Here is a 24,118-nt window from a genome sequence, read left to right as displayed (position 1 = left end):
GCCAGGCTGGCGCTGTGTGTCCTCGAAGCTCCAAGAGAAACCGTGCGGGGATTAGGACGTTAGCTGGATTCCCGACCTTCCCAGTGTGAAGCCCCTGGGCCACAAAGGTCCCTCCTGAGCCCAGAACCTCATCCCTAAGCACCCAATGCCCACGGGACTGGCAGCCACCAAAGGAGAAGCCCGGTTTCTCTTCTCCCGGCATGGTGGGTGGAGGGAGAGCGCTCCAGGAGGGGAGTCAGAGGCGAGGCTTGCCCCTCTGCCCTCAGCCACAGCCCCCCACCCAGCCCGTGGGACCCCAACAAAGACATGGCTGTGGCCGTCACTGCGTGGCCAGGGCCTGTCTGGGTTGGTGCCCCGGACAGGGAAACCCTGGCGGGTGAGGTCGCTCTCCAGCGGCGGCCAGCGCCTCCCTGGGCCCCGCTGCAGAGGGTCCTGCTGACCCCCGGGCTCGGGGGCGGAAGGGGAGGCAGCGCGGCGTGGGGACGCCCCCCCCCATCCCAGTCCCCTCGGCCTGCGCTGGTGTCCGCGGTGACCCGGACACTGAGGGTCGGGGCGGGCCTGTTTACCGAGTTGGAGAGCGGCCGCGGCCGGGATGCTCGGAAACGCAGGGCCCGGGGGCTTGTCGCGCGCACGGCCGGGTTCCCGGAGGCTCCGCCGCGCCGGCCGCACCGGAGCGCGCGGGGAGGTGGAGGCGTCCGGCGATCCCGGCCGGCGCGGCGGTGGGCAGCAGCATCGCCCCCTCGGCCTCGGGGCCCGAAGTTTCCCCGGGGGGCGGGGGAAGGGGCGCGGAGGGGGTTGCGCTCGGTCCGTTACGCGGGCGCCGGGAGCCGGGCCGGGGAGCGCGGGGGGCCCGGGAGCGCGGGGGTCGGCGGGGCGCTCGGGCCGGCGGGGCACCGGCGGACACGCGCCCAGCCTCCGGGCTCCAGGCGCGCGCGGCCGGGGATGCGGTGTGTGTGTGGGGGGGGGGGTCCCCGCCCGGAGCCGGGGGTCCCGGCGCGCCGCGGTCTCCCCCCAGCGGCCGCGCGCGGGGCGCCGGGGAGCGGGCGGGGGCGGCGGGCGCGGGCAGCCTCGGCTCCGCCCCGCGCCCCCCCCCGCCGGCGGGGCCGCCCCCTCCGCGCCGCGCCGCGCTCAGACGGAGCCGCCGCGCCTGCGATGCTGCCAGGCGCCGCCGCAGCGCCCGCGCCCGGGGCCCCGCGGTAGCCGGCGGCGCACAAAGGCGTGCGGAGCCCGGCCCGAGCCGCGATGGCCACGCTGCTGCGCAAGATCGGGCTCATCCGCCTGCACAACCGCGACACCGAGGACCCCAAGCACCCGCACAACCACCGCGCCGCGCCCGCCGGCCCGCACCGCGCGTCGCTGCGCGCCAAGGGCGGCGCCAAGAGCGGCCACAAGCCGCCGCCGCCGCCGCCGCCGCCGGCCCCCGCGGGCGACGCCAGCCCCGGGCCCGGCCAGGCCAAGGGCAGGCGCGCGGCGGAACCGGCGACGGGCGCGGCGGGCGCGCAGGGCGCCAGGGCGGGGCCCGGGCCCGCGGGGGCGGCGGGCGGCAGCCTGGTCCCCGCCGCGCGCCAGCAGCACTGCACGCAGGTGCGCAGCCGGCGCCTCATGAAGGAGCTGCAGGACATCGCGCGCCTCAGCGACCGCTTCATCTCCGTGGAGCTGGTGGACGAGAGCCTGTTCGACTGGAACGTGAAGCTGCACCAGGTGGACAAGGACTCGGTGCTGTGGCAGGACATGAAGGAGACCAACACCGAGTTCATCCTGCTCAACCTCACCTTCCCCGACAACTTCCCCTTCTCGCCGCCCTTCATGCGGGTGCTCAGCCCGCGCCTGGAGAACGGCTACGTGCTGGACGGTGGCGCCATCTGCATGGAGCTGCTCACGCCGCGCGGCTGGTCCAGCGCCTACACCGTGGAGGCCGTCATGCGCCAGTTCGCCGCCAGCCTGGTCAAGGGCCAGGTAGGAGCGGGCCGCGCGCGCCGGGGGACGCGCCGGGGGCGGGGAGGAGGTTGCGCCGGGGAGACGCGCCCGGGGGATGCGCTGGGGGGGGGGGCGCGCCGGGGGGGATGCGCCGGGGGTTGGGGGGACGCGCCGGGCGCCCTCCGAGCCGGCCCCGCGCCCCGGGCGGGCCCCTGTCCCCGCTCTCCTCCCCGTCCCGGGGCCGCGCGCTCGCCCCTCGCCCCTCTCCCTCCTCCGCCGCCGCGCTCGCCACTTTTCCTCCTCCCCGGCGCCCGCATCCCTGCGCCCCTGCTCCCCGGCTTTCCTGCCCACTGTCCTTGCCCTTCCGCGCCGCCCAGCATCGCCCCGTTGTCTGCGCCCCTCGCCAGCGCCCACCTTGCCCTCCACTTCCTCTCCCTGCTTCTCCCCACACTTCACCTCTCCCATCTCCTGCTCCCAGCATCTCCGCGGGGTGGAACTTGTCCGCAGAGATTTGCCGAGGCTGGTTATCCACACGCACGCGCGCGCGCGCACAGACACACACACACACACACACACACACACACAGAGGCACACACATACACGCACACGCACCGCCCCAGCCCCGACCCCCAGGTGTCTGCGCCCGGACAGCTGCCTGCTGGCAGACACGCTCGGGTCGGTCCCCCCAGCCCTGGCTCCCCGCCTGCGCCTGCAAAGGTGACAGTTTTGCTCTTGAGAAATTTCACGGGGTGGAGGTGTGGCAGGGTGCGGGGGGCGGGAGGCTCCGTCCAGGAACCGCCTTCGAGGACTGGCACCTCTGCGGGTGCGGGCCCGGGCTCCTCCGGGTCGGGGCTCCGTCCTTGGCCGGGACGCGCCTGTTTACCGGCGCCGAGGGGCGCGCGCTGGCTCTGGCGCCCACCCACGGGAGCGGCTTTGCGGCAGGCTGCCCCAGCCGGCCTGGGGAATGAATGAAATCCCTCCCCGCCGGGCACGCATTTCATGCCTTTCGCTCTCCCTGCTGCGCTCTCGGTGGGTTTCAAGGAGGTGGTGGCTCCCCCCAGCTGGTCTCAGACCCCGTGTCAGGGGCATCTCTGAGCAAGCCCTCAGCCGACCTCCTTTCCGCCGCGGTTCCTCCCGCACCAGATCCAACGCCCTGGGTCCCGCCACCTGCCGCCCCCTGGCACGGCAGGGTCTGTCTCGCACTAATCAAATCATGCTCCTGGTGCCAGTCTCACGGCCCCGGAGCCCCCGAGCCAAACCCACGGCCTCCTAAGCCCAGCGGCGACGGGCGCTGAGTTCCTGACCAGCCACTGGGCTGGCAGCCTCAGCCTCCTGGGGCCCAGACTGCCCCGAGTTCTGGGTTGAGGCTGAGGAGGGACGTGGCAGGCCAAAGAGGCGTCGGGCCTGCGTGCGTGCAGAGCTCCGCGCCCGCTCCTGTAGCTGGCACCGGCTCCGACCCGAGGGCCTGCGCCCCGTGCGAGCCCCCGGGAGCGGGGTCGGCTTGCTTCACCCTCGGCAGCGTCTGGACAACAGGTGCAGACGCCGTCCTGCAGAAACGCCGCTGCCCTGCATCATGGTGCCCGTTAGAACAGCCCTGCCAGGACTCCCTGGGACCCTCTCGCCTCGCCCCTGCCAGGTGGGAAGAGCTGGGGGAGGGACTCAGGGCTGTCCTTTTGCCTTTGGGTGTCTCAGAATCCTCAGGCTGGGGGGCTTTGGGGTGGCCCCGAGGGCCCCGGGGCCGCAGCGTCCTCTCTGCGGGGAAACACAGATTTCAAGGGGGAAATGAGGAAGTTTGGGGTTTTTAAGAAGGGGTTTTTGGGGGTTTTAAGACGTCTTGAAAATGCAAATATCTCCCCATTCATGTTCATTCTCTGGGCTGCTGTTGAAATGGCAGCGCTCGTGTGTGTGCGTGTGTGTGTGTGTGTGTTTATGTGTGTGTGTTTGTGTATGTGTGTATGTGTATGTATGTGTCTGGTGTGTGTATGTTTGTGTGTTGTGTGTATGTGTGTATGAGGATAGTGTATGTGTATGTGCGCATATGTATATGTTTGTCTATGTGTGCATGTGTGTGTATGTTTGTGTATGTGTGTATATGTGTGTATATGTGTGTGTATGCGTGGTGTGTGTGTGTGTGTTCTTCTCTTTGTAATCAGAACTGAGAGCCCTCCACCCCCTTGCAGGAAAGAAGGCATTGTTGAAAATAATTATGATTTTTATCACTGTCACTGTCATCCCGTTGCTCATCGATTTGCTCCAGTGGGCACCAGTAACGTCTCCATGGTGAGACTTGTTGTGACTGTTGTTGGCATATTGAATACGCCACGGGTAGCTTGCCAGGCTCTGCCGTGTGGGTGGGATACTCTCGGTAGCTTGCCGGGCTCTCCGAGAGGGACGGAGGAATTGAACCCGGGCCGACCGTGTGCAAGGCAAACGCCCTACCCGCTGTGCTATCGCTCCAACCCTGTGATTTTAATATTCAGTTAAACCCCCCAAATCTCTCTTGGCTGAACCCCGGGCCTGCCGCCCGGTTAGGTTACTGATTCTAAACTCTCGGGCTCAGGCTCCCTAAAATGAGGGCGAGCACTTTCCTAAGATGTATTTTTATCCAGGCACAGGGATTTGCACAGTTACTCGTGGTGAGAGCACTTTTCTAAATGCCCGTCCCACTTCCTCGCTTGGCCTTTCCACATGCCGAGAAAATGGCGGAATATTAGACACACAGCAGCGGCTGCCAGGGCGTCTCTCCCTGCGCCTGGCGGCTCCTGCGTGGTCTCGGAGCCGGCGTGCCCGTGTGTGCGCGGGGCTTGGGGATGCCTACCTGCAGCCTGGGCGTCCCTGGGGCGAGGTCTGCTCCCGGGGCCGGCTGGGCTGGGGGAGCCTGGCCAGGCACCAAGGCGCCAGCACTGCCAGGAGTCGTCACTTCCCAGGAAGGGCGAGCGTTCACGTGGGCCCCCGTCTGCGGCCGTCCCCAGAGCTCGTGCTGGGGGAGGAAATTGCTCTGCGTAGCCGAGTGCGTCCCGCGGCCCGACACCTCCTTGCCTCGGGGGGGCTCTCGGCTCGTTAACCGTTAACCGGGCCTGCTTAGCCGCTTTAGGTGCAAAACCGAAGGTTTGGCTTTTCCTGTGATGATGTCCGGGAGGTCACTCGCAAGCACTTTGGCAGGGGGCGGGCGGTGTGAGCCGCGGTGTGTTCTGTGCACACGAGACGCTCTCGCTGGCCTGCCTGCAGTGTCTCCAGGGAGTCGGGGCCTGGCCCCCCGGAAAGCTGTCCCCTCGAGTGGCCCTGTTAGAGCCCCTCCTTGCTCTCTGCCGGGCTGTGTTTGCCCGTGTCCAGACCGGCTGTCCTCTGGGGGCCCAGACAGACGCCGCAGCCCCTGCCCCTAACTTCCCAGGGGCCCAGAAGGGCCTGGGGGAGGGTCTTTCCTCGGGACTTGGGGCGGGTCCCTCGCCGGGCCCTGCAGCCTCCCTCCGACCTGACGGTCACACCAGCCTGCTGGGCTGCCCATCCCCCGCCCATCCCCCCTACCCACCCCCCCCCCCGCAGAGCTCCCGGCCCCGAGTCGCTGCTCTGTGAGCCCCTCAGCCACGGCGCCCTCCTGGCCCCAGCACAGGTGACGGCTGGTGGCCCCGGGGCTGGGGCACGGCCGCTGTCCGGCAGGCGGGGAGGACAGGCCAGATCCTCTTCCCGTCGCCGCAGCTGAGTCAGCGGGTGAGCAGCGCCAGGCAGGACGCCCTCCCGGCCACCCTGGGCCCCGAGTGGAGGAAGCCGAGCTGGCGCCACTCCTGGGGCTGAGCGGGCACCAAGGGCCGGGGGCCGCGGCAAGGGCGACACGGAGAGCCGCCTGGCGTGCCGGGACACACACACAGTCACACACACACACACACATATTCTCACACACAGCCACACACTCACACACACACATACTCACACATACACCTACACTCACACACACAGCCATACACTCACACACACACACATACACACACAGCCATACACTCACACACACTCACACACATACACACACAGCCATACACTCACACACACACACATACACACACACACATACACTCACACACACTCACACATACACACACAGCCATACACTCACACACACTCACACACAGCCACACACATACACTCACACACACACCCCTACACTCACACACAGCCATAAACACACTCAGACACACACTCACACGCAGCCACACACACAGTCACACTCACACTCACACACAACCATACACTCACACAGCCACACACACACTTACACACACAGCCACACACACATATTCACACATAGCCACACACTCACATACACACCCACATTCACACAGCCACACACACATACACGCACAGCCATACACACACTCTCACACTCACACACAGCCACACACACATACACATAGCCACACACTCACATATACACCCACATTCACACAGCCACACACATACACACACAGCCACACACACTCACACACAGCCATACACACACTCTCACTCTCACACACAGCCACACAGCCACAGACATACTCACAGTCACATACTCACACACACTCACACTACCATACTCTCATATGCACACAGCCACACATTCACAACCACACATACTATCGCACTCAGCCACACGCCCACACCCACACTCTCAAACACAGCCACACACTCACACACTGACAGTCTCAAACAGCCACACAGTCACACTCAAACACAGCTACACAATCACACTCTCAAGCACAGCCACATAATCACACACATACTCACACACAGCCACACACACACACTCACACTTTCACACATAGCCACACACTCACACTCTCAGTCACATACTCAAATATGTACTCTTAAACACACAGCCACTCACACTCATGTATACACTCACACTATACACACACTCAAACACACCTACTCACCCTCATGCACAAACACACGTACACTCATATGCACATTCTCAAACACAGCCACATCCTCAGACTCACAAACACAGCCACACACTCACATATGCTTATACACGTGCACATTCTCACACACTCACACTCTGTCTCACTCTCAAACACGACACACTTGCACTCACACACACAGTCACATTCTCAGTTACACACACTGTCACACCCCCACAGACAGTCACAATCATATTCAAAGTCACACTCATACACTGTGACACACTATCAAACACAAACACAACCACACACAAACTGATGCAGGCACACTCTGTCTTACAGTCACCAACACCCGCACACACACTAATTCATGCAGTTGCATAATCTCACACACTCATACAGGTATACTGTGACACACACACTTTCACACACACACTTATACTCAAATGCTGGCACATATACTTCTGCATACTCACATTTACACATACTCAACACTCTCACACACATACATACACCCTCTCAACACTGTCGCACTCACACACACGACTACTCATGCATCTCATACATCCATACACTCTCGCACAGTAACACACATGCACACTAATACACATGTGCACCCTCACATATACACACACTAATATACACACACACCTCACACATACATACACTTACGCTCCCAATGCATGTGTACCCCTCCCATGAATACATTCTCACGCTCACACAGGCACAAGTAGCATACACGCACACTCATACACGCTAATAGACCTCACCCCCTCACCCCCTCACACACGCACACACACATACCCTCACACACATCCTCACACATGTGCGCACACACATGCACACACACACCCTCACACATGCACACACATCATCACACATGCACACACACACACACACACGGCCTCACACACCCCCTCTCACACCCATGTGCACACACTCACACACACACCCTCACACACACACCTGCCCTCCTCGGTGCCTCCCCGAGCACTGCCCGGAGGCAGCAGAGAGCGCAGGGCGGGGTTGGCTGGTAGGCGCCTGGGCGAGGGCCCGTGTCCTGCAGCTGGGACGAGTGTGCGGCCCCCAGCCCCGGGGCCCTGCCACAGTCCCCGTCCTGGGAAGCAGCTCCGGGGGCACCTGGGGCGCGGGCTCGGGCGGGCGTGTCTGCGTGGGCCGCCCGGTGCCCGCCCCGGCTCGGAGCAGGAGGTCTCTCCTCGGGAGGGGCCAAGCGTCCACGCGGTGCCCAGGCCCTATCGGGCCGCGTGACTCACAGGCGGGCTCGGGGGGCTCTGAGTCATCGCTCGCCCCGGCCCGGCCCGGCACCAGGTGACGGTAATTACCCGCACGATGACTCTGCACTCCGGGCGCCTGTGCTCGCCCGCGGGGGGAACAGCTGCTCTCACCCCAGAGCCGGGCTGTGAAATAGAGCCCGGCTGGGGGCTGTCCACCGCGCGGCCCGGCCGGAGGCTGCCCCAATGACGGCCGCGCCACCCCCAGGGTGTGGGACCCAGGCTGCGGGCGGCCCTGCTCACCCTCAGGACTCGGGAGGGGCCTGCTGGCCGTGGTTGTCTGTGCTGGGGTGGAGACCACTCCTGGCGGTGCTCGGGCCCCCGCCTCTGTGCCCAGCGGTCACTCCTGGCAGTGCTCGGGGCCCCCCACCTCTGTGCCCAGCAGTCACTCCCGACAGTGCTCACGGCCTCCCCCCGCCTCTGTGCCCAGGGTCACTCCTGACAGTGCTCAGAGACCCCCCGCCTCTGTGCCCAGGGGTCACTCCTGGCAGGTGCTCACGGCCTCCCCTGCCTCTGTGTCCAGCGGTCACTCCAGGAGGTGCTCACGGCCTCCCCGCCTCTGTGCCCAGCGGTCACTCCCGACAGTCTCTGGACCCTGGGCAGTGGCGGGAATCGTGACGCCCTCCGGCGGTCCCGTCTGCCCAGCCCTGCGCTGCCCTGCTCGGGCCTGTCTTTGTGCCAGGGGTGTGCACAGACCTCTCTCACCTGTCGAGCCAGAACCCGCCTTCCCGCACGCCCACCCCGAGTGGGCAGCCTTGCCCCCTCGCCCACTGGCCAGTGGAGCTGCCGAGGGGGGGTGGTGATTCGGGGAGAGGCGGCCCCCAGGCCTGGGCTCTCCGAGCCCGCCTCCCACGGCCTGTGTAGGGGGCAGGAGTGAGGAGGCGGGACGAGCCCCCGCCCTCCCCCAGCCCTTCCCGCCCAGGCCTGTCAGAGGGGCGCCGGGGCCTCCCTGGGCAGCCCAGGCCTCAGGGGCAGACGCGCGTGTGGTCAGCTGGGTGGGGCCCGCCCCGGCTCCAGGGCTCCCCCCTGCCCGCACTGCCCGGTGCCAGCCCTGCTGCCCCCCGAAGCCTGCCTGCAGCGGAACCTTCACAGCCCTGAGCCAGGACAGGGGTAGGAACCCCCCAGAAACCAGGATTGTTCCCCCACAATCGACTCTGCTACAGGGCGTGGCTGCGGGCCTGGCCCCCTGCAGGAGAGACCCCTGCCCGGTCACTCTGCGCCGTGCTGATCGCCCTTTATCCACGGGGCAGGGGGAACCTGGGGCCCTCGCGGCACACGGAACGCGTCAGACTCTGGCCTCGGCTCTGGCCTTGGGGCTGCCCGCACCCACCGTGTTGCTGCTCATTAATCAGTAAGCGGAAGACCCGGCACTTCCCAAACTGTGTGTAGGGATCAAGCTCAGAGACCTCCCTCACAGGGCCTGGGCTCTCCCAGCCGCCTGCCTGAGGAGCAGTGCTGAGTGCCATCAGTCCACCCACCCTCGCACCCATGGGACCTCATCCCTCCCTCCATCACTGCGACCCCTCACCCCCACCTCCGTTTACCACCCATGTCCGTCTCCCTCCCTCGAGCCATCCAGTTATCCATCCACCACTCCATTATCCACCCAGCCCTTCGCTTACCCATCTCTCCATTCATCTCTTCATCCGCCCAGTGTCTGTCCATCTCCCCACTACCGTCATCCATTCATCCACTCGTCTGTCCATTCTCCTATCCAGCTGTCATCCACCCACCCCCACTCCTCCATCCATTTATCCACCCTTCCACCATCTAGTCATACTCCTGTTGATTACCCACCCATCCACCCACCCACCCATCCATCTTCCCATCCTCCCACCCACCCACCCATCCTCCCATCCATCCATCCATCCTCCCATCCATCCATCTCCCATCCATCTATTCCCCCATCCATCCATCAACCCACCCATCCATCCATTCCCATCTATCCACCCACCTGTCCATCTGTCCCTTTATCTGTCCATCCACCCATCCATCCATCCATCCTCCCATCCATCCTCCCATCTATCTATCCATCCATCCATTGATCTATCCATCCCCCATCCATCCATCTATTCCCCCATCCACCCATCCATCTATCCAGTGATCCATCCATCCATTCCCCCATTCATCCCCCTAATCATCCACCCATCCATCCATCCATCCACCCCCCCATCCACCCACCCACTCATCCATCCATCCACCTACCCATCCATCCATCCACCCATCCATCCACCCCCCATCCACCCACCCACTCATCCATCCATCCACGCATCCATCCGTCCACCTGCCATCCATCTCTTTGCTGAGGGTCCGCCAGACTGTGGGTGCTGGGCCGTGGCCCCCCGCCATTCCTGGGCCTCCCTTCGCCCTCTGTGTGACCTCTGCATCCTGCTCTGCCCCTTTTCTGCCTGTGAGGGTGGGGACCCAGGGCCCACGCTGAGAAAGGGAAGGAGGGAGGAGCGGGGAGGGGAGGGGGCTGCACCAGGAGCCTGAGCAGCCCTTCCCCGGGGGCGCTCCTCGAGGCCTCTCCTCTCCGGTCTCTGTGGGCGCGTGCCAGCCTCCCGTCCTGCCTCCCCTCCTCCTGCCTCCCCCGCAGTGTGCCCGGCCTTGCCGTGCTTTGAGCATGATCCTAATCACTCGTCGGACCCTGGTCTGGTACCAGACACCTCGTGCCCCTCCGAGGTGGCGCCTCCCATGCGCTCCGGCCGCCAGGGATCTCTCCCCTCCCCCGCAGCACACACAGGGCTGACTCTCTCCCGATTCCTTTAGCCCGCCGGTGGCCCGGGCCTGGGGGGGCGCGGTGCCCCCCGAGACCACCCATGCGATGTCCAGGCCGGCTCCCTCCTTGACCTGGATCGCACTGTCCCTGCTCCCTTTGCCTCCCGAGGCCCGGTCTGTGCCCAGCCTGTGTGTCTGCCCCTCGTGGCCCGCCTGAGCTGGCATCTCCGAGGCTCGGCCGCACTGCACACCAAGGTGACCCACTGCAGTGCCTGCTGCCCGCCGTGAGCAGCTGGTGAAGGCCCTGCCGGGGCCTCCTCGGGGCTGGCCGCTGCCACTGGCCTCACGGATGGGAGAGGACAGACTCAGACTCGCTGAGGCTGAAGTCCCTGAGGCCCAGGGCAGGAAGGGGGGGCTGGTCCCCACCGGTGCCCTCCCCGAGCTGTTGCACAGGCGGGAGGAAGACTCTGCCCCAGCTCACGTGGCATACCCAGCTCAGGTGCCCCCCCCACGACCCGGACATCGCAGGGGTGGGGCAGGGATGGAGAGGGGGCATCACTACAGCACTGCCTCAGTTTACCCATGAGGGAGGGGCTGCTCGCACTCCTTCGCACCTGCTCACCTAGCCCAAAGGGGTCAACGGCTCCTGTCTAGACCCCCCTCGACCTCGTGAAGTGGGAGAACGTGTCACTTCCTTCAGACGGTAGCGGGAGGATCATCACTGCGGCTTGGTTTCTTCGAGACACAAAAGAGGAAGCGCTTTTAGACTCTGAAGATTCTGAAAATAACTCCAGAAAGCCATGCTTTCTTGAGCATAATTGTTACATTGGCAAAACCACTAGGATTGAAGAAATTACTACCTTAAAAATAACTTTCTATAAAATAAATACTATTACTCCGTCACAATATTTGGCAAGGATTCCCACAATTTCTTTATTAAAAGTCCTAAGAGACAGATAATATTATACTGTCACGAGAGATCTGAATATTCCTCGGTTGAAATGCATTCAGCTCAGTTAGGAACCGAAGGGAAAGAATTCCAGAAAATATTACCACAGGGCTGTTTGCCGTTTGGGGGTCTGGAAACACTCCCCCAAATCAGAACATGGGGTAGCGAAATTGATTATGTATTGGTTACTGCAAAGAGTAGCTATGGTTCATTTACAAGTTGGGCATCTCGTGCACGTCGTGACTTCAGCGGTCACTGCTTGTAGGTTAGGGGGCCTTTGCACGTCCCACTGGGGTCCATTTTGCTCCCCAGGAGACCCCGGACAGGAACTGGGTGACGTATAGGGAAAATTCAATGCTGCAAGCCTTGTGTTAATGGCCTTCTTGATTAGTGGCATCCCCTACCCACCCCCTCACACACACACACACACACACACACACACACACACACATGCGCGCGCACAAACATACACATGCGCGCGCGCACGCACATACACTCCCCTTCTCGGCCAGAGAAAAGTGAAGACGCTAAGGAGGATCTGGAACTGACTTTCTGAATGTTGTTGACAGTGACGCTCTCTGGAAGGGGAACTTTCTAGAGTTCCCAGCACTGAGGCAGACGCCAATCTCCACCGTCTTTCCCTGGGGGATGGGACTGCCCTCCCGGACACTGACGCCCTTGGGTGCAGGATAACCCCCCGCCCCAGCATCCTCCGGAATCAGCGGGGCTGGTGGCCTAGACGGAGCTGGAGTCCTGCAGGAAACCCCCTCGTGGAAAATGGCCTGAGCGTCACACGCCAATCCCTGAGGGGCGGTCGCCCCCGTGCCCCCGCCCCGCCTGCCCTGCGCCCTCCACTGCCTCCTGATCCCCCCGGACTGCTCTGACCTGAGAGCTGGCTTCTCTAACTGGTGCGCCAGCTAGGAGGGTGACATGACGCTTAAAGGGAATTGTAGTGCCTGAATAAAACTAATCTAATAAGAGCCGGGTTTGAGCTCTGCAGGCTTGAATTCGAGTGGTTAATTTTTAATAATTTCATTTAAAACAGGGTCCTGGCATCTGTTTGTTCGTGGTTAAGAGAGAAGGAATTTCTCCCATGGTCTAGGCCAACAGGCGACTCCAAAGGACTGGGTCCCCTTGGCCTCTTCCCTGCACCTGTGACCCCAGTAAAGGAAGCCTGATGGCCTGGGCAAGGGGACACCTGCGTCGCCTCCTCTCAAAGTAACGTTTTAGCTGCACAAAGTAACGCGCGTAGGTGCCAAAGGGCTCCTCTGTGCCGCAGTGTGGCTGGCTGCCTGTCCGAGGGCTGAGCTGGACCCGAGAGACAGCTCAGGGATCCGGGGCTTGCTTGGCACATGGCCAGTCCTGGCCGCACCCCTGAGACCACACACGGTCCCCCGAGCACAGCCACGAGTGGTCCCCGAGCACAGAGCTGGGAGCAAGCCCTGGGCACCGCCAGGCCAGAAGCCAGGCAGCCAGCGGCAGCTCCCGGACAGGGAGGTCTGGGGAGCCCTGGAACTGCACCGGCCGTGTTCTCGCCCTGTCACGGCTGACAGGTCCCAGGAGGCACTTCCTGAGGATAAAGTCGCTCTCCTGCCCCGAGATCAGGGCTGCGTGGGCCCGGGTGGGGGGGGTGGGGACTCCGGGGTTACGGCCTCGAGGGAGGGGCTGGAGTCTGGGAACTGGGTCTGCTCTGCCCCGGGCCTGGCGAGTGGACGTGTGGGCAGCGCCGGTGGCCGTCCCCCCCGCTGGCCAGGGAGCCCCTGCTCGGGCGGGACGGTGGGGGCCGTGGGGCCCGGGGCCAGCACAGCTGGTCTCCGTGAGGGCCGCACACGCTCGCCCCTTTGCTGCCCAGGGTCAGAGCACATACGCACGTGTCCGCCATCTCCGACCCGTCCCTGGCCCTCTGGGGGTCTACACCCCACCCACCACGCCCCGCCGGCGTTGTGACTGGAGCACTGTGTGTGGCGCGGCGGGTTGCCCAGCACGTGCTCAGGGGACCCTGGAAGTTTCTGGAAGGCCAGGGTGGGGTGGGAACTTGCAAGAGACCCGCGAAGTGGGGGCAGGTGTGGGAGAGGGTGGGGGCAGCAAGCGCCCCTTCCCCAAGCCCCCGCCAGAGCCACGGTCACCTCCCACCACCCCCTTACCTCGCCGGTGAAACAGGAGACTGGGGAGCGAGCCACGGCCCCCGCCCCTGACGGCCCCGCCCCTACCGGCCCCGCCCCTGACGGCCCCGCCCTGCAGGCCCCGCCCCTACCGGCCCCGCCCCCGACGGCCCCGCCCCTACCGGCCCCGCCCCCTGACGGCCCCGCTCTGCAGGCCACGCCCCCAACGGCCCCGCCCCTGACGGCACCGCCCCTACCGGCCCCGCCCCCTTCAGGACCCGCCCCTGCCGGCCCCGCCCCCGGCCGGGAGACCACACAGGAGAGAGAGGGTGGACGCGGGGCAGAATGACGCAGCCACAGCAGTTGGTGCCCGTGGGCCTGGCGTGGGGTCTCGGCTCCTGCTCTGGGCCCCGGATCCATGGCCCGGCCGCCCGCGGCGCCAGGCCGGGAGCGGGAGGCCACCGGGCCTTGGCCGGGCTGCTAGAGCGCCGCTGGCCAGCTGGCCCTGAAGCCCCCCGGAGCCCTGCGCCCCGCGCCCCCTCATCTCCGGCACACGCCGCCCCTAGCCCAGAGAACTCTCCGGGGAAAGCGGGGGCCGCCGGGGGAGGGCCCTGGTCCAGGGCTTGCCGGAGTGGGCGGGGTGGGTTGTGGGATCAGAGACAGCGGGAGGGGCTCTGCCCCCCCGCCCCCCCGTCCATCACAGCTGCCCACGGGGACAGGCCTGGGTGGACAGGCCCCAGACGAGCTGGGGAAGGGGCTGGCCGGACTCTGGGCGGAGGGTCCGGTGCTGCTGCCGGGGGGCCACCACCCCACCATCCCCCCCACCCTACACCCGCTCAGGGAAGCGCCAGGACTCGGCCCACGGCTGCCAGAGCAGGCCGGCCCGCGCGTGTCACTGGTCCAGGGCTCCTGCCGGACCCCGGGGGACCCTCTGCTGGCCTCAGGCGCTTGCCCGGCAGGTCCCAGTGACACGTGCGGCTGTGCTGAGTGTGTCCGTCACCACCTGTGGCTGCCACCCGTCCCCCGCATCCCGCAGAGCCACAGTCCGGCCGCACCTGCCCCGGCCTGCTCCCCCCCGGTGTGTCCACCCGCCCAGCACCGCCCCGCCCTCCCGTCCTGTCCCCGCTCGTCCTGCCCTCCCCCTACCCTACCCTCCCTGCCCTGTCCAGGGCTGACCCCCTCACACCCTCTGCCCACACACCTGCTCTCAGAGTCACCGGGGCCACGACCCCAAGGGCCTGACTGGGCTGCCGTCACACCCACCCCCAGGGGGGGTCCCTGTCCGGGGGGCCTCGACTCTGACAAGCCCGTCCCTGTCCCCAGCCAGGCTTCTGCATGTGCCCGCGTGCCTGGCAGTGCCCCTCCCGCCCCAGCCCTGCTCCCTGGGGGTCTTCCTCTGTCTCCCACCACAGCGGGCTGCCCCCGGCGCAGGACCCCCAGCCCACGCCACCTAGAGTGGTGCTCAGCCCGATCTGTGCTCCCTGCAGGGGTGCACCTGCCCTCGTGGGAGCACTGCCAGGGAGACGGGGAGGACGTGGATCTCAGCACTCGCCCAGTGCTGGGTGGAGCCACGGCGTCACCCAGAGTCCTCAGCCCAGCACCGTGCGAGCGTCCTTTCCCCCTGGACTGTCCTGGTCCCGCCCCCTAATCCGGGGAGGCCACAAACCATCCTACCCCCTCCCTGTACTCTGGGGGGCGTCCGCAGTTCAGAGTCTGGGGGAACTGAAGCCACTGGCATCCGCTCTGATTCCCCACGAGGCTGTTCTCGGTTGGGTTTGCTCGGGGCCCACCCGGCGGGGCTCAGGGGTGACTCCTGCCGCTGTGCCCGGAATCACTGCTGGCGGGACTCGGGGACCCTCTGTGGTGCCGGCCACGTGCAAGGCCAGTGCCTCCCCGCCGAACCGTCCCTCCAGCCCTAACCAGGGTGCTCTTAGGAGTCACTGGGGGGAGTCGTGCCTTTCCTAACCGGTAGGGCCTGGGCCAGGACGGTCAGACTGAAGCAGGAGCTCACCAGAGCTGGCGTGGCCCGCGGGCCCTTGGCCAGAGGGGTCGCTGCTCTCTGTGCCCCTTCTCGGGAGAGGAGAGGCAGTGCCCAGCCGGCCCCTGCACCTCTCCTGGCAGCAGAGCTGGTGCTGACTGTGGGCAGAGGACAGCCCTGTGCTCGCCCTCAGTCAGGCACTCTGCCACCCGCTGCCTGCCCTCCTCAGAGCCTGAAGTCCGGGGAGCAGGAGGGTGCAGGCCAGCACCACACCGAGCGCTGACCAGGGGTGCCTGCCCCCTTCCATGTCCCCAGTGACCCTGGTGGGGACAGACACAGATCAGTGTCCATGCAGACCCACCCACTCATACCCGGGCAGACATACTCGCGGCTTCCCAGGGTCCCTAAGGCTAGTGACCTGAAAAATTTTACAAGTGACTTGGGAAATCTTTCCAGAAATGTCATAAACATCGGAGTTACCTTAAAATGACATAAGAATGAGACCTGAATACCCAGGCCTTCTTATCAAATTCAAAGGTTTTACAGAGTTTTGGAATGAACAGATATTTAGATAGATAACTACAGTCTACCATGAACAAACCAAGAAGAAATATAAAATCTGCAATAACTGACCACAGGTATGAAAACTAAGGCAGCAGAAAATATCCCTGAAAATAAGAGGCGAAAGGCTTTGCCAGTGTATTTTACAAACCTTTTAAGACCTTAAGCCATTGACTGCAGATTCTTCAAAAGAAAGCAAGCTTCCAAATACATAATTTGAGAGCAATATTATCCTGATAACAGAACCAGGCAAGAAAAATCAGAGAAAAGCACAGGCTAATACTTTTGATGAGCATAGATGTAAGATTTTTCAACAAAACTACCAGCAAGTCATATTCAGCAACGTATCAAAGTCATCATGCATCACGGCCAAGTGAGGCTTATTCCTCGGATGTCAGAAAGTTTGGCATGTAAAAATAAATCAGTGGAAGCACTAAATAAAGGGGAAGGGAAAATTCATATGAGAGTAGCAGTAGATGCAGACAGAGCATTTGACAAGAGTCAATACTCATTTATGGTAAAAGTCAATAAAACAGGTCTTGAAGGAACATATCTCAGCATAAAGTCGTACACTCTAGACCCACCACTAATACTGTAATCCCTGGTGGAAAACTGAGCAGGATAAAATGCCCGCTGTCACCACTTCTGTCGCATCTAGCATTAGAGCAACAGACAACAGGAAGTCTAGGACAGTAAGAGAAGTGTAACCATCATTGCCGACAGATGATGTGGCAACACTTATTTAAAAGCCCTAGGGGCCAGAGAGATGGTGCAGTGGGTAGGGCGCTTGTCTGTGTGCAGACGACCCAGGTTCAATCCCTGGCACCCCATATGGCTCTCCAAGCCCTGCCAGGAGTCACCCTGCACCCGGAACCAGGAGTCAGCCCTGAGCACAGCTGGGGTGGCCCCAAACCCAGTACAAAACAAAGCCCTAAAGATAAAAAAGATGGTAGAAACAGTTGCTGGGGACGGCAGAGCAACTAGTCACAAAAGGCCTGTAGCATTCCTCTCTGCCGATAATACACGAAAAGAAGAAATTAATCAAGAAACCCCATTTACAACCGCATCAGAATTAAGCATCCAAGAATACAGTTAACAAAGGAGTTGCAAGACCTGTGTAATTAAAACTATGCGGTGCTGTGACGACACATAGAATAAGGCGTGTAGGGGTGGCAGGACCTCCCAGAGACACAGATAGGGACGATTAATACAGCCTACGTATTCACTCAGCCAAGAGCACCATGTAGATGAATTGCAATCCTGATAAAAAGTCCAATTAAAAATCTAATTTTAAGGAAAAGCTGCTGAGGTTGAGGGGTAAAGAATGGCTGAGCACAATGGGGGCCGGAGCGATAGCACAGTGGATAGGGCGGTTGCCTTGCACGCGGCTGACCCGGGTTCAATCCCCGGCATCCCATATGGTCCCCTGAGCACTGCCAGGAGTAATTCCTGAGTGCAAAACCAGGAGTTACCCCTGAGCATCACTGGGTGTGACCCAAAAAGCAAAAAAAAAAAAAAAAAATGGCTGAGCACTTGCTCTGCAGACAGGAGCCCCGGGAGGCCCCCAGGCACTGCCGGGAGGGACCCCCGGCCCGAGCTGGGAGCAGCCCCTGAGCACGGCCAGCTGTGGCCCCTCCCCAACGTGACGGCATCTGGGGAATCAAAAGATTCTAAACGCTGTGGCAGTCTGAGGAAGGAAGAGAAATAAAGGCTTGTGTTTCCTGGCCTCAGACTCGTCTCCACAGCAGCAGGAACTAAAAGTGCCAGGTTGGACCGAAATAGGTGCAGGATCAACGGAATGAGATTGAAAATCCAGGAATAAACCACATACTTACCCATGTTGGATTCGATAAAGGGCCTGAGATCATCAGCCAGAGAAGGGAGGCGCTGTCCGGCCAGCGGTCCCGGGAAACCCACAGCCACGTGCCAGAGCGAAGCTGAGCCCTCGAACCCGCCACCACGGGAGCCGCCCAGGACGAGAAGCAGAGCAGGGAACACGGGCGGGACCCGTGACAGCATGTTGGAGAGTGCGGTCCCTCACAGCAAAGGAAACGAAGGCAAACGGAGTCGCCGTCCGTTGTCCGTTACACAACAGACAGACGGAAGGAAGCGGCGCCCCCGAGGGACGGAAACGCTCTCGGGTAGCTGAGAAGACCGAGTGTCCGAGGCGCGTCAGGACCCACACAGTTTAACGAGCAGCCCCACAGCCCGAACAAGAACTGTGTGAGGTGGAGCAGACCCCCGGGTGGACACTGGGGGCTAGGGAGGGATGGCCACGGGCTGCGTGCGTGGAGCTGCTCACGTGTGGGACACGAGGCTTCCGTCTCCAGCACCACAACCACACGGTGCCGCGGGCACTGCCACGCGACTCTGAGCACAGAGCTGAGAGTAACCCCTGAGCACAGAGTGGAGAGTAGCCCCAGAGCACAGAGCCAAGAGTAACCCCTGAGCACAGAGTCGAGAGTAACCGCAGAGCACAGAGCCAAGAGTAACCCCTGAGCACAGAGTCGAGAGTAACCCCAGAGCACAGAGCCAAGACTAACCCCTGAGCACAGAGTTGAGAGTAACCCCAGAGCACAGAGCCAAGACTAACCCCTGAGCACAGAGTTGAGAGTAACCCCTGAGCACAGAGCCAAGAGTAACCCCTGAGCACAGAGTCGAGAGTAACCCCAAAGCACAGAGCCAAGAGTAACCCCTGAGCACAGAGCCAAGAGCAGCCTTGAGCACAGAGCCCAGAGTAACTCCTGAGCACAGAGCTGAGAGCAGCCCTGAGCACAGAGTCGAGAGTAACCCCAGAGCACAGAGTCGTGAGTAACCCCAGAGCACAGAGCTGAGAGTAGCTGCTGAGCACCACCGGTGTAGCCCAAAAACAAAGAAGCAGGATGGCCAAAGCCAGCACGAGAAGGCCAGTAAGCGTGCGGGGGAAGCTCCTCATCGCCGATGGCCGGGCAGGAGCCGCTGACGGCTCAGTGAGGGAGCACTCCCGCCCGGGGGAGCTCGCACCGGCTGAGGAGACTGCAGAAGGGGCGCCCGGGCACTGGGGCGGCAGGAACGCAGACGGGGTGGCCGTGGTGCTTCTCCAGAAGCAATGGCTCGAGCCGTGACCCATGCGGCCGCCGCCCTCGGACTGTCCGGCCGTCTGAGGGCTAGGGAGACAGTCAGACGTCCAGGCCACCCAGGTGTTCACTGCAGCACAAACGCGGCCAGCACGGCGCCCGCCCACTGGTGGTGGCTAAAGTTCCGGCTCAGCGGTGCTCAGGGGGACCAGGCCGTCACGGCAAAGTAGGACAGAACGTCGGAAGGAAAGATGAGCACTGCACGGAAGGAAAGACGAGCACTGCAGGCTTCCTCCGCTGAGTGCTCTGATGATACGGGAGGGACTGGCAGGCAAGCCGTGAGAAAGGCAGGCTGGGGGCTCTGCACTAGGCTGCGCGCGGGAGGGGGCCGGCGAGGTAGGCGGGCATGGGAAGTGAGCGAGGACCAGAGAGATCAGCGGGTGGGTGAGGGTGGGTGAGGCATCCGCCTGGCACCTGGCTGACCCGGTTCTGTTCCCAGCACCTTCGACTGTCCTTCAGGCACTTCCAGGGCTGGTCCCTGAGCGCAGGGTCAGGGTGAAGCCCTGAGCACAGCCAGGGGCGGCCCCAAAACAATCTCAAAAGTGACGCAATAAAAATAGTAAGTTCTGTCACTGTTGTGATCATGAAGGCATGTGAGTTGCAAGAATGAAGGACTTACTGGGTTTCCTGCTCAACAGTAAGCACGTAGGTATTCACATTTTGTTTTCAGGAAAACATCACTGACTCCTTAATACCATAATTAAAATAATTTTTCAGGATTTTTTCCTCCACTGAATGTACTTAACCAAAAAGAGTCGATTAGAGGGAAAAATGACAAATGGATTTTTCCCTACGACTGCCAACTTGGCTCTGCCGCGATGGCGATAATGATCGGACACGCAGATAGCTCTGATCCCGGTCAACTCAACAGCAATTATCGGGCTGGATCGAATGTTCTCCTGCAAGGAACGTGAAGCAGGAGATTCGGTATGGCCAGACACCAAGAAGACAGAGCAGGAAGGGACCGTCCCTGGGCTCGGCCACAGCCGTGCTCCCGGGCACCTGCGCCCTGTCCCAGGCTGCAGCGGCTCCCACGACAGAATTAGGGTGCGGACTTTGTCCCCCAAACACCAGACCTGTCTCTCTGAGGTGGGGCAGTGCCAGGACTGTGCTTTGCCTACCTCTGGGTGGTGGTGATACTGCTGGTGGTAAATGGTCCTGGTGGTGGTGGTGGTGGTGTTGGATATGGTGGTGGTGCTGGTGACGAAGAGAGAGAAGGTGGTGGTGGTGGTGATGGAGATGGAGATAGTGGTGATGGTGGTGATAGTGGTGGTGTTGGTGTTGATAAAGGTGATGTAGTGATGGTGGTGGTGGTGGTGGTGGTGATATGAAGGTGATGTAGCGGTGATGGTGGTGATGGTGGTGGTGGTGATGGTGACAGTGATATAGTGGTGGTGATGGTGGTGATGGGGATGATGAAGGTGATGTAGTGGTGGTGGTGATGATGGTGATGGTAATGGTGAAGATGGTGATGATGGTGGTGATGATAAAGATGATGTAGTGATGGTGATGATGATGGTGGTGATGGTGATGATGATGGTGGTGATGGTGGTGGTGATGGTGGTGGTGATGATGGTGGTGATGATGATGGTGGTGGTGATGGTGGTGATGATGGTGGTGGTGGTGGTGATGATGGTGGTGATGGTGGTGATGGTGGTGGTGTTGGTAATGATGGTGGTGATAGTGATGGTGGTGATGATGATGGTGATGATGGTGGTGGTGATGATGGTGGTGATGGTGATAGTGGTGATGGTGGTGGTGATGGTGATGGTGGTGATGATGGTGATGATGATGGTAGTGGTGGTGGTGGTGATGGTGGTGATGGTGATGGTGATAGTGGTGATGATGGTGGTGGTGGTGGTGATGGTGGTGGTGGTGATGGTGATAGTGGTGATGGTGGTGGTGGTGGTGATGGTGGTGGTGGTGGTGGTGATAGTGGTGGTGGTGATGGTGATGGTGGTGATGGTGGTGGTGGTGATGGTGGTGGTGCTGCTGCTGGTGATGGTGATGGTGGTGATGGTGGTGATGGTGATGGTGGTGGTGATGGTGGTGATGGTGATGGTGATGGTGGTGGTGGTGGTGGTGATGGTGATGGTGGTGATGATGGTGGTGGTGGTGGTGATGGTGGTGGTGATGGTGGTGATGGTGGTGGTGGTGCTGCTGCTGGTGATGGTGATGGTGGTGATGGTGGTGGTGGTGGTGGTGATGGTGATGGTGGTGATGATGGTGGTGGTGGTGGTGATGGTGGTGGTGGTGATGGTGGTGATGGTGGTGGTGGTGGTGGTGATGGTGGTGGTGGTGGTGGTGATGGTGGTGGTGGGGTGTGATAATAATGACTTCACCTTTCACCGTCATCCCTACTGTCACTGTTGTCACTATCCCCCGGAGGAAACCCGTGGTCACTGGCCCTTCTACTTTCGTCCTCTACGATGTCCTGTCCTGTCCTGCCGGGTTGGGGCCAGCCTGTGTGAGCTCACCAGAGGTTCCCCGTCTCCGTGCAGCCCGTGGGGAGTGCTGCTCCCACGTCTAAAGGGGGGGTGTCGTCCTTCAGTTCGCAGCAACACCTCCCGTGTTTGTGCCACGTGATTTGGTCTCGCCTTCCCCGCGTCTCAGAGGACTGCGGTCCTTCTCCTCCCCCCGGGGACGTTTCTGCTCTGTCCTTTGCCAACCCCTGCCCTCGCCCTCTCCTGCCAGAGCAAGTGCTCACCCCCGTGACTTGGCAGGCGAGCCTCTGTCCTCTCGGCCTTTCTGGGCCAGCGTGTGTGCCGCGGAGCCGTGCCCGGGGGTGCCGGCTCACGGGCAGGCCGACAGCGCAGCTCGGCCTCCACCACCCTCACAGACCCGCCCGGCAGCCGGCCTGTGAGCGCCTGAGACACCGCAGCCCCCGGCTTTCTCCTCCCGGCAGCTGGTTCCCGCGGGCCGGGCGAGAGAGCGAGCGCCCGTCCATCTCGAAAGTCACCACCATCCTTTCTGCCGTCTTCTGCTCTGCCGTGCTGGCCACGGGGCCCGTCCCAGGTCCACCTGGGACAGGCAGGTCAGCAGGGAGGACTGGGCCCACCCAGAGCGGCCCTCCAGGGACCCCCCGTGACTCTGGTTCCCCATACGGTGCATCTTGTCCCCTGGGTGCAGACAGGTTTGACCGCTCGTGGGCAGGGGTCACCCACAGCTGCTGGCACCCTGCTTTCCCCAGGGTCAGCCCGGCCACCCACAGCGTCCATCTCCGCCCCGCGGCTCCCCGGGCCACCCCGGGCGGTGCCACAGCCCTGTCTCCTCTTGGCACGAGCTCCCAGGCACATGTGTCTGGTACCCTGGGGGCTCCCAAGGGTGCTGGACAGTGCCAGAAGGTCCCAGCATGGCTGCGGGGCCTGACCTCAGCCCTCCTCTGTGGGCCTGGCCCTCTGCCTGACCTTTGTCCACTGCAGGTGTCTCGTCGCTCTCCTCTGCTCCCGGTGGCTGGGACACCGCCCAGCGGCCTGGCCAGCGGCCAGTGTCCTCTCTGCCCTCAGAGCCTCCTCCCCGCGGCTCCCTGGGCCCCGTCTGCCGTCCGGGTGGAATCTGGTTAGGGTCTCACCGCTGCTAACACTCTTCCAACATACTCTCTCTGGCTCTTACTCATTAAAAAAGAGCTTAGTGTTAGTGTGGGGAGTGGAGTCCGGGGCGTGCTCCTGGCTCTGTGCTCGGGATCACCCTGGTAGTGCCGGGGGTCAGCCCGGGGAGGCAAGAGCCCGGCTGCTGTCCCGTCTGGCCCAGGAATCTCTGATGTGTTCCCCGCCCTTCCCTACCTCTCACCCCGGGACGTGCCCCATCTCCTCGCCGTCTTCTGCTTTGGGGTCCCCTTCCGTGGCTGCTAGGTGGGAGAGTCCCACCTCTCCTGGCCGGTGGCCTTGCCCATGCCCTCCCCGCCCCCACACTGGCCCCGTGCCCCCTGCGGCCTCGGCTTTCTGCCGCCCAGCTCTTCCCCGCCCAGGTGCTCCCGCCTCAGTGCCTCCCGCCCCCCCCCCGACGCCCAGAGGGCGCCCCTCCCTGGGGCCGGGCCTGGGGCAGCGCCAGACAGGTGCCCCGAGCTGGTGCAGGAAGGTGGGCGTGCAGCGGGCCCTCAGCAGTCGGCACGTGTGCGGCTCACTCCTTAATAAAGAGGTTTTGAAAACCACCCGAGCCTGTCAGGTCTCTGATGTGGCCAATTCTCGCATCTGCAGATAATGAGGTCAACAGAATATCGCATCCAGTTGGCCCAGAAAAATCCTTAATGCCCTGGGAGGCTGGCGAGCAAGCTGGCAAGGCCGCCTCTTACCACGTCTGACAGGAAGAGTGAGGGAGCTAGAGGTGTCCCTGCGTCCGTGCGTATGTGTATGTGTGTGCATATGTTTGTGTGCATATGTTTGTGTGCATGTGTGTGCATATGTTTGTGTGCATATGTTTGTGTACATGTGTGCGCGCATGCATATGTGTGAGTGTGTATGGGGGTGTGTGTGCATGTGTATGTGAATGTGTGTATGGGTGGGTGAATATGTGCATGGGTGGGTGTATGTGTGTATAAGTGTGTATAAGTGTGTATGAGTGTGTGTTTGCATGTGTGTGTGCGTGTGTCCATGTGCATGTGTGTGCGTGCGT

General features: G+C 62.3%; 1 protein-coding gene across 1 annotated transcript in view; it reads left to right on the top strand.

The window, feature by feature from the left end:
- Nucleotides 1–1,114: 1,114 nt before the first annotated feature.
- The window catches only part of UBE2QL1 (ubiquitin conjugating enzyme E2 Q family like 1), a 33,782-nt gene continuing 10,778 nt past the window's right edge, over nucleotides 1,115–24,118 (top strand). The window contains exon 1 of the mRNA XM_055130360.1: nucleotides 1,115–1,956. Within this exon, the coding sequence (XP_054986335.1) occupies nucleotides 1,243–1,956 (714 nt within the window). The 5' untranslated portion in view covers nucleotides 1,115–1,242. The remainder of the gene's footprint in view (nucleotides 1,957–24,118) is intronic.

This window comes from Sorex araneus, chromosome 1 (assembly GCF_027595985.1).
Source record: "Sorex araneus isolate mSorAra2 chromosome 1, mSorAra2.pri, whole genome shotgun sequence".
Lineage (NCBI taxonomy): Eukaryota > Metazoa > Chordata > Mammalia > Eulipotyphla > Soricidae > Sorex > Sorex araneus.
The sequence above is the reverse complement of the archived record's forward strand: the minus strand, read 5'-3'. Positions and strand labels throughout refer to the sequence as shown.